Raw genomic sequence first — 18174 nt, forward strand, 5'->3', positions numbered from 1 at the left:
GGTAAAGGGGAGGGAAGATTTAAACTATGAGGTTAGACTGTCAGGGTTGGGGTTGTTTTCTCTGCACTTGGGAGGGGACATGATTACTCTGTACAAGTACATTAGAGGGCATTATAGGCAGATAGGGGATCTCTTTCCCCCATAAAACAGAAAAGGACAAGAGGCCACCCGTATCGAATTGAGGAACAGAACTTTAACTTGAAACAGTGCAAATGGCTCTTCGAGATGAGGTTGTGTTAGCAGATCCCCTTAATGCCTTAAAGAGGTGCTTGGATTTCATCTGGGGATAGGGTTGCCACGTGGCCCGCATTTACCGGCCTGACCAGTAAAAATTATGCTTAATGCCAATGTTATTAATAGGAAAGAAAGATAAAAATATAGGATGGCTGGTATTTTTTTTCTAGAAAAGGTGGCAACCCTATCTGGGGATCACATAAAAGGGTTGAATTGCAGTGACAGGTGTTTTTTTTTTCAACACAAATTAACTATGTAACTATCTACCTAAAACCCAAAACAAACGGTATCCTCCATTGGCTAAATTATCAAAATGTTGAGTAGCCTGTATATGGGCAGGTTTTATTTATAATAAATAGTATTAAACTATGTTTGTTTTTTCTTATTTTATCATAATATGAGGTGCCCGCTTTATCACTACCATCAAGGATCTGCAGATTTACTTTGCCTTGCTGTATTTTACGTCTAGTGAGTGCATCAGCTCACCATTTCGCACTGGTGGACAAAATGTATTATTTAATTTATTTATGGTCACATTTTTAAAGTTTGCACTTGTGGGTGTTTTATTTATTTAAGAAATATTACACCATAATTTTACATGTTATTTATTTTTATGTGATTACAATGCACATTGTTTGGAGATCAAAATGGTACAATGCTTGCTTTGTTTCGACAGAAAGAAACCCTTTTCAGACTGATTTGGCAGCTTATCGGCCCGTGTATGGGCACTAACAATGGGCCTGCCCGACCGACATCTGGCCTGAAATTGGGCAGGTTAAAAAAATTAGATCGGGGACTGATGTGGTCCCAGAACTGGCGTAAACCTATACCCATCTTTCTAATTCAATCGTTTGGCCCCAGGGCCATACAACCAGATTCGCCCGATATCGCCCACCCATTGGTGGGGATATTGGGAGAAGATCCTTTGTACCTTGCCAAGCGAGTGTATCTTAGCGTGTATGGGGCCCTGTTTTGTCCCATACTAGTTGCCTTTTTTTTTTTATAGATGTCTCTGTTTTTGACCCTACCTAAATTAGCTTCTTACAAACTTGCACTGAATGAATGTGTAATTAGAAGGTGTTTCACACAGTCTCTTTAATGGGACAGCTGTAAACACCAAGGTCCCTGTTGCACAGACCTTACTGGCATGTGTACCTGCAGGAATGTCACCAACTGTCTAAACACCAAATGTCACCAGGCCCCAAAACAGGAGGCAACTGACAGGTCCTTTGATGTTTGATAACAAAGTTGCTGTTCATCCAGGCCCAGGCATAATGTTAACATCTTTATATTTACAGGAGTCTTAAATGCACTATCCTCCCACCTCTGTGAATAGTTGTAGAACATAATGAATGCGGGGTGGATTACGCACAAGTTTAGAAGGCTTCTAAACCAATAGGTTTTCAGTTTGCAAAAAAAAAAAAAAGCTGTAACAAAAACCATGTTTCTCTTATCGTGATTATAATGACTAGTGTCACACCTCCAAAATTGGATAAATAGGTTTCTATGGAGCAAGACACACATCACTTTCTGTATGGCCCAAAAGACAAAGAATTCTCCATCAGATCTAACTTCCCTTAAGCGTTATAGGTAAACTGACTGCTTACGAAGCATCCAGTTACAATGGGGTTGCCTTGATGTCAGTGGTGACAGTTTGATGAAGTCACCAAATGAAAAAATATGGTTGGGGAGAGGGGAATTTGTAGCTCTAGTATTAGCTATGGTGCTGCAGCACTAGGTCAGGTCCAGTCACCGGTCACATATGCAATAGTACTAATATAGCATGCCCATATAATTAAAATAAAAAATCCTTTATTTAGTCTGTGTTAAAGGCCAACAGGATTTGTGTTTTCTGCTTGGTTCCTCAGATTTTGCTGGACTACAACTCCCAGCATGTTTAAACCCATGACTGTATGTTGAAGAAGGCTGGCAGATGTAGTCCGGCAACATATGCAGCCCCAAGGTGAAGAAACATTGCTGTACGATCATGAAGCCATATTTGCGCTTATCTGGCCTGCCGTGCAGCGGCGGTTAGCTGGCTAGGGTTGGCTGTGCATGCCAAACACTGTAAATGAAGAGTGAAGAAATAGCTGGGTAGAGCATATCCAGCTAAGCATGTGTAACAAATTAGGGTCTGGCAGCCTGTCAACGTGAATATGCTCCCCCAGCTGGTTTTTTTTTAGCTGTATTTCTTTTTTTCTTCTTACTTTTTCCACATATTTAGTGCATTCACTTCCCTGCCCCTAAAATAACAAGGAAAGGACCTACTTGTCTTGCTAGGACTTCCCACTTCAGGGAGGTATGTTAATACCCTGAATTAGTGACATTCAAAGGAAAGAAAACATGAGTGCAGTTCTTGTTACCCACGGAACTCCTCCCATCCCCCCCTCTAAATTGCCGACAGCAAACACTCTGGGACACCCTGTACCCACCATCCAAAGAACAGCTTCCAGCTGTGTGAGGGTCTGTCAGATGGAATGCCGTTACACGCAGCCCTCCAGCTGAGACTGAACTACACCTCCCAGAATCCCCTGAAAGCCAAAGGATATTGTTCAACAGTAGGCGAAGAAGGTCATTCATTCCTCAACTGACAAAAAAGCCCCTTTAATGCAAAGTTGGTCAGTTTATCTTAAACATGTTCCCCATGTAATAAATACTTAGTCAGATTTTTATTGAGTGGGCAAAAAGTAGACAAGTTTGGAGAGTAGCAACACAAATAACACTGCTATCCAGCTATAGTAGCATCAGTGCTCGTCTCACGAAAACAATGATCCACAAGATGGGTCAAAATTAGACGTTATTGGTCAACATGGTGGTGTGGGGATGCTTTGCAGCCTAAAGACCTGGACAAATGGCCATTACTGAAGAAATCGTGGATCCTACCCTTTACCAGATAATGCTTGAGGAGAATGTCCAGTCATCTGTCCATGAGTTAACTCGTATTTGGGTTATTAAGCAAATACAATTATCCAAAGAACAATAGTAAGTCTATATCTGAATGGCTGAGGAGAACATTAAAGTTTTGGGTTGGCCTCGTCATAGTCCTGACTTTAACTGAATACTTTAAATCCTGTGGCAGGACCTGAAATGAGCAGTTTATGCAAGAAAACCTTCCCGTAAGGATGAATGGAAGAAGTTCTACAAAGAATTTCTCGTCAGACACAAGAAAGACTGATACAGTATCACATTATAGGAAGAATTAGGGGACAAGAATTGCTGCTAAATGTGGGGCATTTAGCAGCAGAGGTTCGATATCTGTTCCTTACATAAATGTAATAATAATTAAAAAAACAATGTTTTATGCTTACTCAGGTTGTCTAATAAGGCATTTTATTTTAATTCCACATTAAATTGACAGATACAATAAAAGAGAAAAGGGGCAAGTACCTTTTCCCATGACTGTAAGAAGTGCCAAATGCTGTTGTGACGTTACCCGCGCTGAGCTTGTGAACTCTGCTGAGCTTCTAGCAGGGGGGCTGAACAGTGTCAGCCATTGATGGGAATGAGAACTTTCTGGGCTGGCGTGACGTCTTTCATTGGCTAAATGTGTGAGGAAATCTAATAAGCCTCCCAAGTACTACATTGATCTCTTCTTCTTCAAGCTGCAAAGCCAAAAATAATGTGTATCCTGCTTTTCCATACCAGTGTGCTCTGCGTTCATTAAATATCCATGTTCTATGTTGGTGCCTTAATTTCAGGCATAAACTAGCAGCTGATTGGCTGTGAGTTGTGTAGTTTAGTAGTAATGAAGTCACCAGTGTGTCTGTAGGCAGAGCAGTCCTATAGGCTGTCCTTAGAGAAGAGTAGCTCCTAAGTGCTCCCTGGCTCCAGTATTGCCATAAAGCTGGCAGCGTTGCAGGTGTAAATATTATGTTAGTACATGCAAAGCAACTTCAGCAGCTCTTCTGAGCCAAGTTCTTACATTTATTTGTTTATCTTGCACCCTCCCCTCCTTTTCAATTGCTTGGCATTTAATTTACCCCCCTGGCATGTAAACAACCAGAACTGGAATAAACACAGAGCAGCATGGCACCTTCTGAGTATTAAGGCAAGAACTTACCTCTTAATGACTTGGCGTGGAACTCATGTAGCCCTTGCTGTTGCCAGCACTCTTTCCGATGAGTAAGGGTACCTGAGCCTGGGGGCTGAGATTAGCCACCCTGCAGGGGTTTGATAGGACTCAATCCCATGGCTGCTCCGTTGAAATCTTCCTTTGCCGAGATTTTCCTTCCGCGCTTCGGGGACAAGTGCTGCACTTGTTGGGAGCCAGCTCTTTACAAAGCTCTGGACAAAAACAAACCTTTCATTTTGCAGCCAGCAGTGGGATGGGATGGGGCTGTTAGGCAGCCAACAGGGGGGAAATGCACAGGGCTCCTGCCTGCTGAAAGGAGACCTGTTTGTCTTCTGATTTCCAAAGTTTCACTTGTTTTTGGTGGAGGGGGAGGGAGAGAAGGGCAGGCAAACTCAGTAGTGCTCTTGCAGAGATCTCTTGCTCACAATCCGTGTCTCTCTTACCCCCCACCCCCGGGCCTCTTGGCCGAGTGTTTTTATTGATTGCAATCACTGAAGGCTAGCTGGCTTTCCACAGAAACACTGTGTAGTGTGTTCTCTCCTGGCTTTCATTAAACAGAGTGAATGCACAGTGTGCTCACACTGCCTGGCACCCAGCCTGCTCTCTGCACAGGGAGGAGAGGCTTCAAACTCTTATTTTCTAACAGCACATTCCCAAACATCCAGAGGTGAGGCCAGGGAGGGGCCCCAAGATGTGCATGCTTTTGGATTCCTTTTTAAGTAGGGCTGATCTTGTGGCCATCGTGTTGTCAGAAGTCTATTTTTGGCTTAATCAACACTGCCCTGCCTGCGGAAACATTGAGGCAGGGCACCTTCATTGGAATGTCACTCCAGCTTTTAGTTAACGTGGGCAGTGCCCTTTACTCCCTGTGCCAAGGCCGAGCATCAGATGCCATCTTATCTCATGCCAGTCCAAGACAGCATAGGTTGTAAAAATAATTTATTAATTTCAGGGTGGGTGCCATTCTTTCGATGTGTTCTCAGTAATCCATTTATATTTTCCCTAGTGCATATCTCTGAATTAATTATCAATAAACATCTTCCGCTACAACACAATATAAAGTAAATTATATTTAGAGGTTTAGAGGGACAACAGATAAGCACCACAGGAGGAACAAAAATTACGCAAATGGCCCTTGCTGTAATGAGGGGTTGGCAGAACAGGATAAAGAAAGATGTAAATGATGGAGCATGATAGGGTGGTAATGACATTTGTAATTGAATAAAAAAGGGAGACAAAGTTTGAAAGCGTACTTGGAAATCATTTGTTAGGCAACAAAATATGGTGGTTGGATATCCACATGAAGGATGAGGGGCTGAAGGCCAAGCCAGAGTTGGGCAGCACACTGTATGCTACACAGGAACCTTGTAGTAGGGTGCTTTGAATTCACAACTATATTGGTACCGTAATGTTTTTAACCTTATTGTGGTGTTTTATATTGAGTATAATATTACAGCCATGTGTAATAAAGAGCTGTGGGTCTACTGGTTTGGGGTTTCCTAGTTGCTGTTTTTATAGTTCCTTAAAGACATGGCTAAATTATTTCACACCCTGCTTAGTCTCCTAGAATCAAACACTTCTAAACATGTGGGTACCAAATTGTAGCGTTGCAAAATAACCTGACAGTCTTCAAACTGAAGTGAAATTCTATTTTCTTTAACCCTGTACATTTAGAATGAAAAGAAAACTGCCCTTGGTTTTTCCTCTGTGACTGTTATATAGAACTTTTGTGATTTGGCCAGTTGATGGGGGAGATAAGTCTTTGTTCTTAAGGTGGCCATACACAGGCCGATAAAAGATGCAAACGGACCACGTTCCCAGCTTATTGGCCCATATATGGGGGCTTCAGATGGGCCTAACCAACCAACATCTGGTGGCAAATCAGTTAGTTGTTGATTGAGCAGGTTTAAAAATCCTGTTGGGCAAGGAGCACATATCATTTGCACCCATGGCCTGCATCCCATCAAGGTAATTCAGGTATTCAGTCCAAGGGCCAGCTTGAGTTTGACTACAGTTTATATACAGTTGTAGAAGAGAGCAGCTTGAAGTTCTGGGCAAGAACTTTATTAATGTTGTGTACGCTTTTACAAAGATGTTAACTAACCCCATGTTGTTAGGGTGATAGTGATCCATATATTTAGGCTCCTGCTGCACGGGGCAAATTCTTGTGTGGATAAACGCAGGCCAAGAATCCACCCCGTGTGGCAGGAGCCTTAGAGTGATAAGGAATTCTCCAGTGCTGGATCATGGTCACCCTGATGACATGTCTATAATGGTGCACACAAAGTCAATAAAGTTCTTGCCCAGGACCTTAAACTGCTCTTTTCTACTGTTTTCTCTGCTGTTAAAATTTCCATTCAGTCTATCTAATCTGTTATTGTCTGGTTGGCTATAAATGACTGCAACAATCAAAAAGCAAATTCTGTTCATATTTCATGGAGACGCTACAATATTTATTTTTTGTTTGGTTTTATTCCCAGACATTTTTCACAAAAAAATGAGCTCCTAATTTACAAACAGGATTCATTCCCTGATCTATTTTGGATGTAGGCAATCACAACCATACAGATTCCATCTTACAAATGTTGGTGCCTTATATCTGGCAGTCTCATTTGCCCACCCCCAATTTACATTGCCATAACTTCCAAACCAAGTTTTCTCTTGGGGGTTACGCTCAAGGTTTATCAAATCACAGACATGGGTTATGGTTACACCCATTTTTTTGTCCCTTTATTCAACCCCTGGATATATTGGCAAGCCTTTAATATATAGGTCCCGTGGTGCTGAAGCTGGGATGAGACAGATGATAGATATACACAATGGCTCCTTTCCAATCCTGCAGTCTCTTAGAATTCACAGCAAGACTGGTCAGGAAGGAAGCCTGTGAGAACTAAACATAGACAATGGATTTATATCCATAATTTGATACAGGTCTCCTTTTTCCCCTCCACAGATGTTGTTATCGTAATATCTAATATGAATGTGTTTAGGGAGGAAGGTCTTTATTTGATTTCTGACCAATTTTTCATTCTCTATCCAAATGTATTGTTAGCATTATACTTTATAATATCTGTATTCTCTGCATTTTCATCATATAAACTAATTCTTTACAGCAAGGATTTTCTTAGCTGGGACTGCTGCACCCCTGTGTTTGGTTACTAATCATTAAAGTGCCTGTGTAGAGGATTATTCAGCAGCAGGCAGTTTATTGATACTGTCACTACTATAGCCAACATGTATTTGGAATTAATGAGCAGCCAATCAGAGCTGCCCAAGGTAGTGTTAATGCTACTCCCTACAACTGCTGGTCAGCTAACAAGTTGCAGGGCCACTGCAGGTTGTGTTATTACACATGGGTGGTTGTAGGGTGCAATAAACCTTCCACGGCCAAGTGCGTTGTGTGAAAAGTTGCATTTAATAGAGTAGAGGCAAGCACACTATTATTTCTACTAAACTCAGATACCCCTATGTTGTGAGTGGGTCAGTGCAAACCACTTTGCCCTGGGCCACCATCAGGGGTATAGGGGGTGTTGCAGTCAAGGTCCCATGATCGAGGGGGCCCCAAGAGAAGTTAAAATGTGATTCATGGGTTGTGAGGAGGGTGGCGCTTGAGGCAGAGTGTGAACAGTTATGGCTAATTGTGGATGGGGTTTTAGTATAATGGGTGTGACTGGGTGGATCCGCAGGGTTTTTTCCCCATTCTATTTGTCGCCAGAGCCCTGTACCCAGGGGTTCAAGGTGACAAATGCGTTAATAATTGGAGCCCCCTTGGGTACAAGAGCTATGCTGACTTAGTAGAATGGGGACCTGTGATTCCACTGCCTCCATTGCATTTCATTTGGTCTTCCTTATCTGAAAAGGGCAGGAGGCCAAGTCGGGCCGGCTCTATAATATAAAGGACTTCTTTATGCATTCTTGTTTATCCATAAAGTTTATTCCTAGTGTAAACACACTGTGGGAGGGCAGCAGCCAAGACTGCGATAAGACCCCCCTCCCATTCATAATGTGCACTACACTTGAAACAGATAAGGGATTCAGAAGCTGTAGACTGAGTGTCTCCATAGAAAGGACCAGGAGATCTCCCTGCCTGAGATTATTTAATCTTACTCCTAACTTCAGCGCATTGGGGGCCCTACGGGTTGCACAAAATAATGCTCCTTAATGACCCACCTACTCTGGTTTTTATCTGAGTTACATTTGAAACAGAAATAAATCACAAAGATAGACCCTGCACTGAGAATCCTTTCCTAGAGTTATGTGGCTTTTGTTTCATTTTTATTGCTGAGAAACTGAAAAAGAGAGAGAATTCTTCAGACTCCCTGAGCCGCACTGACATGAATTATGGCATTTTATGCGCTTGGTTAAACAGTTTTGTTTTTGAAAGGCCTTTTGTTTTTATTAAACCTTCCAGATTGTGGGGGATGAAACGCCGTGTTTAGGTAGAGAGCAGATAATCATCGATATTCCACTGCCATATATTATATTGAATGAGGTGTTTCATAACTCACTCCTGGGCTGTCCTTATAGGGGCTGGGGGAACAATATGCAATAAGTTTCATAATGAAAGAACAATATTCTGTAATTCTAAGCAACTTTACAAATATAAATGTATATAAAAAATAGATATCACCGGTTTAGTCAAAGTAATTTCAGCATGCAGCATTTCTTTGGCTTCTGACTCTTGAAACAGTGTAGCAGAAGCCCTTTCTCCTCCAGGGTTGGTTAATCAGTTGATTCTGCTACATTGTTTCAGGAGTCAGAACCGTTAGTGCAGATAATGTAAGCATCCAGTAAAATATTGCTTTTAGTAGCAGTTACATAGAACATTTTGAAAGGGTTGGTTGATCTTTAAGTTAAAGGGATACTGTCATGATTTTTATGGTGAACGTTTATTTCTAAATTACACTGTTTACACAGCAAATAATTCACTCAAAATGGCCTTCATTATTAAATTTTTTATAGTTTTTCTATGTTTTTGCCTTCGTTTTCTGCCTCTTTCTAGCTTTCAGATGGGGGTCACTGACCCCGGTAGTCAGAAAGCTATTCTTCTGCTAAGCTAAATTTTTATTGTTACACATTTTATCAGTCCTTTGCCTATTCATGTTCCAGTCTTTCATTTAAATTACAGCCTGGTTGCTAGGGTAAGCCCCATAGTAACCAAATAGCTGCTAAAGTACCAAACTGCCGAACTAAAAGTTAAATAACTGAAAACAAGCTGCAAGGCCTCCAAATATCAATACTTACATCATACTGAAAATTAAAATGACATAGAATTACTTCCATTTATTTGTTAGTTTTTGAGTGGAGAAGCCCTTTGATGCATAGATTTTGACACCACCCTATAGCTGTATCCCCTTCTAAGGAAAGTGAGAGCTTTGTGGGGTGCCATGGGATTTTGCTCCTACTGCTTTACAGTTGCAGCGCCCCCTTAAGACAAGATTGAATCACCGCTCTCCATTCCCACCTTTCATGTTTGAGCAGGAAAAGCAAATACACAGGGGGTGCGTGGAGCATACATCTCCGAGCACACTCTCCTTTGCGCTCATGCGAGCCATGTGTTCCTAGGGCAGAGAAATACAAAGGTCCTGTTCTTATTTACAGCTGCGTCTTGCAGGAGTGCTCGAGGGCTTTCTGCACGATTTCAGTATGGGAAACATTGAAGAAAGTTGAAAAGGCAGAATGTTCAGGCTCATATAGAAGTTATTCAGGGGTGACAAGAGGATCCTAATACTTCTGTGGCTTCTTATTGTAGTTTTAGCACGTCTTTATGGGCTTAGTCAGGTGCCAGTGAAGATATTATGTTTGGCTGTTATGCATCTTCCATGCATTATGTTGGCCCCCTGTCTCTGTAGGGACAGAACCAGGAAATGTGCTTGTCTTTAGAACTGACCAACTGCATAGAAGAATATTACAATGAAACCTTAGCTTAATCTAGTACCTTCTTTTTTTTAATTGCCTTTTTTTAAATGCCACTCGCTGGTTGCTATCAGTGGGGACCATGACTACCAGGTAACAATTAACAGCAGGCCCTTCCCCACAAATTGCACCTAGTGTGGTGGTGCTGCTCTGTCATAACTGTTTTTCAAAGTATCAACTTCAAACAGAGCTCAGCCAAGCAGCTAGAAAACTTTTGCACTGTGAGCTTACAATTTTATTATTATTGTTACTTTTTATTTTTTATCTTTCTATTCAGGACCCATGCTTTTCATATTCCAGTCTTCCATTCAAACCACTCCCTAGTTACTTAGGTGTAAAAAGACCATAGAAACCAGATACAGAGCTGTTGAAATTCCACTGGAGAACTGGCGAGCTGCTGAACAAAAAGCTAATTATTTAAAAAAAACAACCCCCCCACACATAATTAAAACTGAAAGCCTATTGCAAATTGCCTCAGAATTTCATTGTCTACATCATGCTAAAAGTTTGAAGGAGAATTAAACCACCATAGGTACAGCAGTCCCCCTCACCTTTTCCTCCCTGCACAGTCTATTATATAGAAAATATGCCCCTATTTGAAAACCTGAGATAAAAATGCAGAGCAATGCAGTCGAGCTCCGCGGCACCATCTTCTGTCCATTCTCATCCTCTTCAGTCCCTTCACGACACAGAGCCTGCAGGGGCATGTGGAGTAGGGGCTCAGGAATCAGCTGCCCATGTTCCTGTGGGCTCAGTGTTGGAGAAGGGACCCAAAGAGAATGAGAATGGACAGAGGGCGCTGGGGAACTCTGCTGCGTTGCTTTGCATGTGAGGGGCTGTTGTAGTTAGGTGGGGGTTAGCGAGAATGAAAATAAGTTCTGTGCACACTATGTCAATGACTACTAATTGTTTATTGCTGTGGTCCTTACAAGTAATATGGCTGCTTCACACACACATACATACATACATGACCTAATCTGCGCCCTTCTAGTTCTACAACAGGCCCTTCACATTCTCTGCTATATTATATTCTTAACATTCTGACATTTGTTTCCTTTTACATGCACATTCAGAGTTCAGAATGCGCCTCTGACAGACGCTGTTTGGATCACGAGGAAACACACACTCCTCAGCTTGTGGCCTCTGGGCCAACTCCAACCCACAAGGGGCTTTCAAATGGCCTCTGGATTGCTGGTTCCTGCTAATTACGCTGCAGCCATGTTACTTGTGTGGGGTTCAGAGCCAGCTTTCACACCCAAACCTTATTTTTAGACAATGTAATATGACTATATGGGTAATGTTATATTATATTTTAGCACATTCTTGACCCCAACTCTCATAAATATGTAACTGCGTAAACATTGTCTCCTAATGTCTGTATAATTTGCCTCTTATATTACCTTGTTGGATTGTCTGGTTTACACTCATGTGCACAGCAGGAATCTTAACCCCAAACGCACCAACACGTTACATGAACAAAATTCTTTTTATATGGTTATTTTTAATATATAAGCACAGCTATAAATGTATGTATACTATATTGATGCATCTGGCACATAGCGTACATTTCAATATAAAAAAAGTGTGATAGCAATTAAAATAGCATTAGAACGAGTATGGATATGGGACCTGTTTTCCAGAATGCTCTGGACCTGAAGTTGCTCATTATCTATTCTTTATAGTTTGAGTTATTTGCCTTCCTTTTCTACCTCTTTCCAGCTAATAAATGGGAGTCACTGACCCCAGCAGGCAGAAACTATTGCTCTGTGAGGTTACAACGCTATAGTTAATTCTATTTTTAATACTTATCCATCAGTTCAGTCCCTCTCCAGCCTCTTATTCAAACCACTGCCTGGTTGCTAGGGAAATAATCCCTTAGCAAGGAGATAGTTGCTTAAATACAAAACTAGACTGAAAAAACTGCTAAATAACCAGAAACCATAAATATTAATAAATGAAGAGCACTTGCAAGCTGCCTTGCAAGTAAAGGTAAAATAATTTAAACATTGATCAAACCTAATAGGATTGTTTTGCCTCCAGTAAGGATTAATTATATCTTAGTTGGGATTAAGTACAATGTACTGTTTTTTATTTTTATTTTTTTTAGAGAAAAAGAAGTCTATGGGTGATGGCTTTCTTGATAATGGATAGGGATCCCATACCTGAGGTATCTGGGAAGTGAAGGCTTTTCTTACAACACTAACCAAAGACAACAGGGGAGTGCTTGGAGTTGCTGTTCTGTTCAGCAACATCTACAGTTTTTGACCAGTGAGACATGAGTTCAAGCCTACCTGGTTAATCTGTCTCTGGAGCCATTAAATATAGACAATTTCCATTTATTCCAGATCAGACCTGAATATATTTAATAATAAATTGTAGTTGGTTTCTGTGAAGGGAAGCATAGTGGTACAGCATTTCTGCCTTGCAGGCTCAGCATTATGGTTCTTATTCCAACCTGGGCTTTATCTTCTAGGAATGTCTATGTTCTCCTCCTGGGATACACTTATTGGTTAAATGGATTCTGATAAAATGAACCTGGCTGTGTCTGGCTGTGCATTTGTCTAACTGCTATGATATCAGACTGTAAGCTCCACTGAGCCAAGGGGGGGTAGCATTATATAAGTTTTATAATAAGTTTTTTCTTGCTTTACTACCCATGGACCTGTAGAAGGCACACACTGGAACTTGGGAGGAGAACTTATGTTTAACCCTGTTGCAGCGGATTATTTGTTCCATATTATTTCCAGCATGACAACCCTTTACATGTTGTTATTGTACAGAGACCCCCTCCTCTGTTAGAAGTATAAGCAGATTCTCTTTGTATCAGACACACAAAAAACAGTAATTATATCGCTCTGCATTAATCATAGTTAAGTATGGTTCGAGTTCAAAAAGCCTTTTATTTGTGTCTCATGTCTTAAACTGTAACAGCTGGTACTGTACTTGCCTCCCTCTGTGATATCAGACATCTAAAGGCCACTCTCCAAACTCCTCCTTGATGTCTACATGGGGGGATTGATGTGGCCAGTGCTGCCATTTCCATAATTATTTAGATGAGCTCAGGAATAACAAAGCAAATTGTCCATAAATTCTTACAACTACATACTGTCTTCTCAAATTGTCCCTTTGCATAATCCCCATTGTTTATTTCTGTAATGTATTTGCTGTCACATAAGAGGTTCTGCCTTTATGTAAAAATATTGTAGATTTGTTTTTTTTTTTTTGCCTCAGAAACCAGTCAGGCCTTTCTGGGGAGCAATGCAGTACATATGCATTTCTAATAAGTGCTGGTTGTTTCTGCCATTTTTGTGATCTGATTCAATTGCACGTCATTTTCAGGGAAATAAACCTTTTTTGGCTTAACAGATGTTCAAAAAACTTATGAAGGGGATATTACCTTGCTGGTTGTCAGAAATCATGTTGTTGGCCCTCAGCTATATATAGTATTTGTCTAGGTGCATGAAATATCCCAGTCACGGGCACCAGGGCATGTCTTGGCATGGACAGTTTGGCACTTGTCATTTAAGCTGCTCATAATGTAATGTTGCTTAATAGAAAAATAAATCTTACAATTGTACGTGGAAGTAGATGCAAAGCAAAATCCAATCCTTGCCTATCATGATGTGTAGCTGTGATCTCCTGCATTTGCATTTTTGGAGGCTGTCGTGGCTAAGCTGTTCTTCTTCTGAGGCAGAAGTACTTCTCACTGAGCCACTGTGCTACCCCTAGTTAATTCAGAATGATTATGGGGCATGTAAAGTCTACTGTGTCCAAATTATAGGCAAAACATCTAAAAATTGGTTTTGGTTTGCAGTTAATTTAACTGTACCATAACTTGTGCCTCCTTTGCCAGACTTACAGAAGACAGAGGTTAAATGTGGGGCTCCTTTGAGCACTGAGCTCTTGATCCTATTTTCCCAATAAGGAAACAAAAATGCAGAGCTCACTTCCAAAGAGATAGGTGGAATGTCCTGAAACCTTTTAACATACTCAAGAGAGTTTAGAAAATGGTAATTAAAATTAAAGTAAGACTATAATCTCTAAGGCTAATGCAACACATGGCTTTTTTTATACTGTGGTTTCAGAAACTCCCTCTATAATCATGCCCATAATGAAATTCATTAATTCAGCCAAATGGATAACGCGTGCATTTCCGTTGGGCGTAACGTAGCAGGACAATACATATTTTGACATTGGCTGAAGCACTTTCCCTGAGTATTGACTGCAAGGCTAATGCAGTGGTACCTGCCTCACGTTCCTGCAATGTGCTGTGTTTTCAAAAAGGCACCAGCAGTTCTCACATGAACATTTTACTGTGTCATTACATTATGTTAAAAGAAAATTCCTGCCCAAAATCAGCTCGAATCTGCCTGTGTTTATGCATTGGTGTATTTGGTGTATTTATCAGTGATCTCCAACCAGTGACCTGGGAACAACATGTTGCTCACCAACCCCTTGGAAGTTGCTTCCAGTGGCCAACACTGAAGCAGTGTGCCCAACAGACCCTCATGTAGTCTGCCAGTCCATTTGGGCTATTAAATAACCTATCACAGCTTGGGTTGCCACTTTCTTTTTTGTCATGTAATACCGGCATTTGGCTGAGGGAGTAAGAAGTGATGCCACACAGGGTGAGGGAATGAGCCAGATGGCAACCCTAGGCTAGCCACTGTTTGGGAACTTTTGGTTTAGAGCAGTGCTGTCCAACTGGCGGCCCCCCTCTGTGTGGCCCCCCACCTGTCTGGCTGCTTTGATGGCTTACTCTTGTGTAAGCTTTAAATGGTATCAGTACTGAGATTAACTGCCCCCTGCATGGTTCTCACCTCAGATTCAGGCTATAATCAGGCTGTATTGTTTAAATATGTAATCCCCTGTGTTGTTCACACCTTTTAATCTCTGCATTGTTCACCCCCTGCAGTGTTCACACCTCAGGCTCAGGCTGTAATCACCCCCATTGTTCCCCTGTTCACACCTCAGGAGCAGTAGAAACCCACAAATAATCCCTGCATACTACAAAAAGAACATATACTGAGGTGGTACTGCAATTAAAAAGTTTTTTAATATATAGTTATTGTGCAGACTGTAGGAGCAGTGCCAGCATTGTGTCACTGTAGGCTGCCTGTGTGTGCCATACACACAGGCAGCATAGGGCAAGCAGAGTATGGCACACAGGCAGGGTAGGGAAGGCAGAGTATGGCACACACAGGCCAAGTTTGGCACAAACCAGCCAAGAATGGCACACACAGTGAAAGTATGGCACACGCAGGCAGGGTAGGGCAGGCAGAGTATGGCAGGTTTTTGCTGTACTACAACCATTAATATGGGTATGGTCATGTGATAACATGGGTGTGGTTTCAAGTGGGTGCAGTTTCAAAAAGGGGAGTGGTCAAAACTGGCTTCCATTATCGGCCCTCCACCACATAGGTCGGAAAAATTCCGGCCCTCGGTACAACAGAAGTTGGACAGCACTGGTTTAGAGGAAAGAAGGTGCAGTGGGGCCAGCTTGTGCCTGTCAAAGACTTAACAATGTTGATGAGGGAATGTAATTCATAGACAGAAGACTAACAAAAGGCATACGCTGAATCTTGAAGACAAGGATCTCATGTGAGAGAGTTCTACTGTGGTAAAATACCATTGGCTGTTCACTTTAAACATAAGTAACGTAGGTAGAGATTGATGTAATACATGCATCACACCCACAACAAGCTTTTGAAAGAAATTCCTAATCATTTAACCACTAAGCCGCCCATTCTCCTACACAACAGCAGTTGTTTGTTTGAGGGCCCAAATTATTGTTGCACTGTAGAAAAATATGACTTAATGGTTATTTCACTGGTCTCTGACACAGGGATACTTGGGTGTAATAGTGTGTAGATCTGTGTAGGCACTTATTTTTCCCAGTGCAACTCTACAGGAAAATAAATTAAAACCTGAGTTCTACTCCACAACTGCAGCACAAACAATTATGAAGTGTAACATTTTGTATAATTCAAGTCTTTTTATATGAATGGAACAATGTCATTTTCACAGTGATTAGTTTTTTCTAACATTGAGTTTCTTTCCCACATCAGTGGTTTTTGATATACCAAACAGTTAAAAAAAGCTGCGACTGCAAGAGAAAAAAAAAGTTCAAATTACTTTATTAAAGATTTTTTTTATTCAGAGTTGTCAAAAAATCTTGAAATAAAAAATTTGTAGATCGGCCTGTAGGTAAAAGTAGCAGGTAATATTGCACAATGCACTAGCAATCCTGTGGAAGAAAGCTGTATATAGAATTATAATAATGAGGAAACATGTCAAATTTATCTTTAAAAAAAATGTTGTTTCAGGAAGAAGCCAATGACAATCTGGAATTAGCAGGTCTCACCCCAGAAGAGTGCCGAGTGCTGGAAAGAAAACTAAAGAAAGAACTTAAGAAAGAAGAAAAGAGGTTGAAAAGAGAGAGTGCTGAGCAGGAGAAGGAAGAGGGACCTCAGAAACCCTCGGGCTGTGAGCTGGCACTGCAGTACCTAAAAAGGTCAGATTATATATATGTATAGATCTAGTAATGTCACTAATAGGCACTGGGTATGTGCAGTCACATGACTTAGTTCCAATGTGAGAGTTCTTCCTCCTTTGCACCTTTTTTTCACCTACATCTTTGCAATGAGACATCATTATCTGTCAAGCAATGTCTTAAATGACAACCTCTGTGAGTTTAATTAGTGAAATAAATTACTGTGGTCAGTTAATGACTATACATATGCAAGTACCAAAATATATGCTATGGCTTTGTGATTAGGCCAAGAAGAGAAAAATGTAAAATAAGCTGGAAATTAAAAGAAATTCTGGTTAAGACGATTAAAAATCCCCTTGAAGCTGGCACAGTGGGCTGTAACATTAAATATCAGGAGTGAGAGGCCACATGAGTAGATTCAGTTAAAATTAAGGGGTCCGATACCTGTATTCTGATTTGTTTTTTTTTTGATTTGGAGTTTTAGCACTAAAAGTCCCAGAAAAAAAGTCATAATTTTAATAATAATATTTTTTTTGTCAGGATTTACTCTGTGTGAAAACAGCTGAAAATCCGAATAACACCAGCCAGATGGCAGCCATATTTATAATTCAGCATTGATATATCCAGATTGAAAATGTTGCTCGATGGCTGGTATATAGCACTAAATAGGTGCTGGTTGAGAGTCTGGATATGTTAACTATATTTATAAATACAGTAATCAGTAGATACAATAGTGGAACCAGTGGTACAGGACCCACCTTGTAGCAGCAGAGAAGGCTCAGCTCTAACAAGTTATTAGTGGCTGACACTGGATGTGGTACTTAAACATTTAAAAAAAAAACAAAAACAAAAAAAAAAAACCTAATATGACATGAACTCCAAAGGAAAGCCATTGATGAGTTTTAGCCAGAATATGTGATCCCTGGCTTATGGCCATATATTTACTTTGCCATCCTGTTAAGGAGCCAGCTTACTCCTCAACAATAATTCCAGCATAATAGTGGGTGCCGGCCAAATACAGTATGTCAGTACTTGCACATAATTTATCAATGTGGAGGCTAGCATTCACATTGTTAAAAGATTTAAGGGGACTCAAATGAGCTAAAGGAGGTACAGGTATGGGATCCCTTATGAGTAAACAGGTTATACCAAAAGCTCTGAATTACAGGAAGGCCATCACTCACATAGTCCATTTTAAGCAAATAATATTTTTTGGAAACTATTTCCTTTTTCCTATTTTCTTTTCTTTGTAATAATAAATAATAAAACAGTACCTTGTACTTGATGATAACTAAGATATAATTAATCCTTAATAGAGGCAACACAATCCCATTGGGTTTATTAATGATTATATTTTATTTAGCAGACTTAACATACGGTGATCCAAATAATAGAAATATCCCTTATCCAGACCTTAAAATATGGTGATCAAATAAGATCCCTTATACGGAAAACCCAA

General features: G+C 40.7%; 2 protein-coding genes across 6 annotated transcripts in view; one reads left to right on the plus strand and one right to left on the minus strand.

The window, feature by feature from the left end:
• The window catches only part of gpr146 (G protein-coupled receptor 146), a 45398-nt gene extending 40473 nt beyond the window's left edge, over nucleotides 1-4925 (minus strand). Inside the window, exon 1 of one of the 2 annotated variants that reach the window (XM_012969989.3) lies at nucleotides 4295-4925. The gene's annotated coding sequence lies outside the window, so the exon portion shown is untranslated. Of the gene's footprint in view, nucleotides 1-3621; nucleotides 4261-4294 lie in introns of those variants that run through there. The other variant, XM_018097024.2, reaches the window with a different exon arrangement.
• Nucleotides 1-18174, plus strand: part of c9h7orf50 (chromosome 9 C7orf50 homolog) — a 167221-nt gene that overhangs the window by 134707 nt on the left and 14340 nt on the right. For all 4 annotated transcript variants that reach the window (XM_018097482.2, XM_012970671.3, XM_018097483.2 and 1 more), the window contains exon 4: nucleotides 16549-16736. In XM_018097482.2, coding sequence (XP_017952971.2) covers nucleotides 16549-16736 — 188 coding nt within the window. The remainder of the gene's footprint in view (nucleotides 1-16548; nucleotides 16737-18174) is intronic.

This window comes from Xenopus tropicalis, chromosome 9 (assembly GCF_000004195.4).
Source record: "Xenopus tropicalis strain Nigerian chromosome 9, UCB_Xtro_10.0, whole genome shotgun sequence".
In the NCBI taxonomy this organism is placed as follows: Eukaryota; Metazoa; Chordata; class Amphibia; order Anura; family Pipidae; genus Xenopus; species Xenopus tropicalis.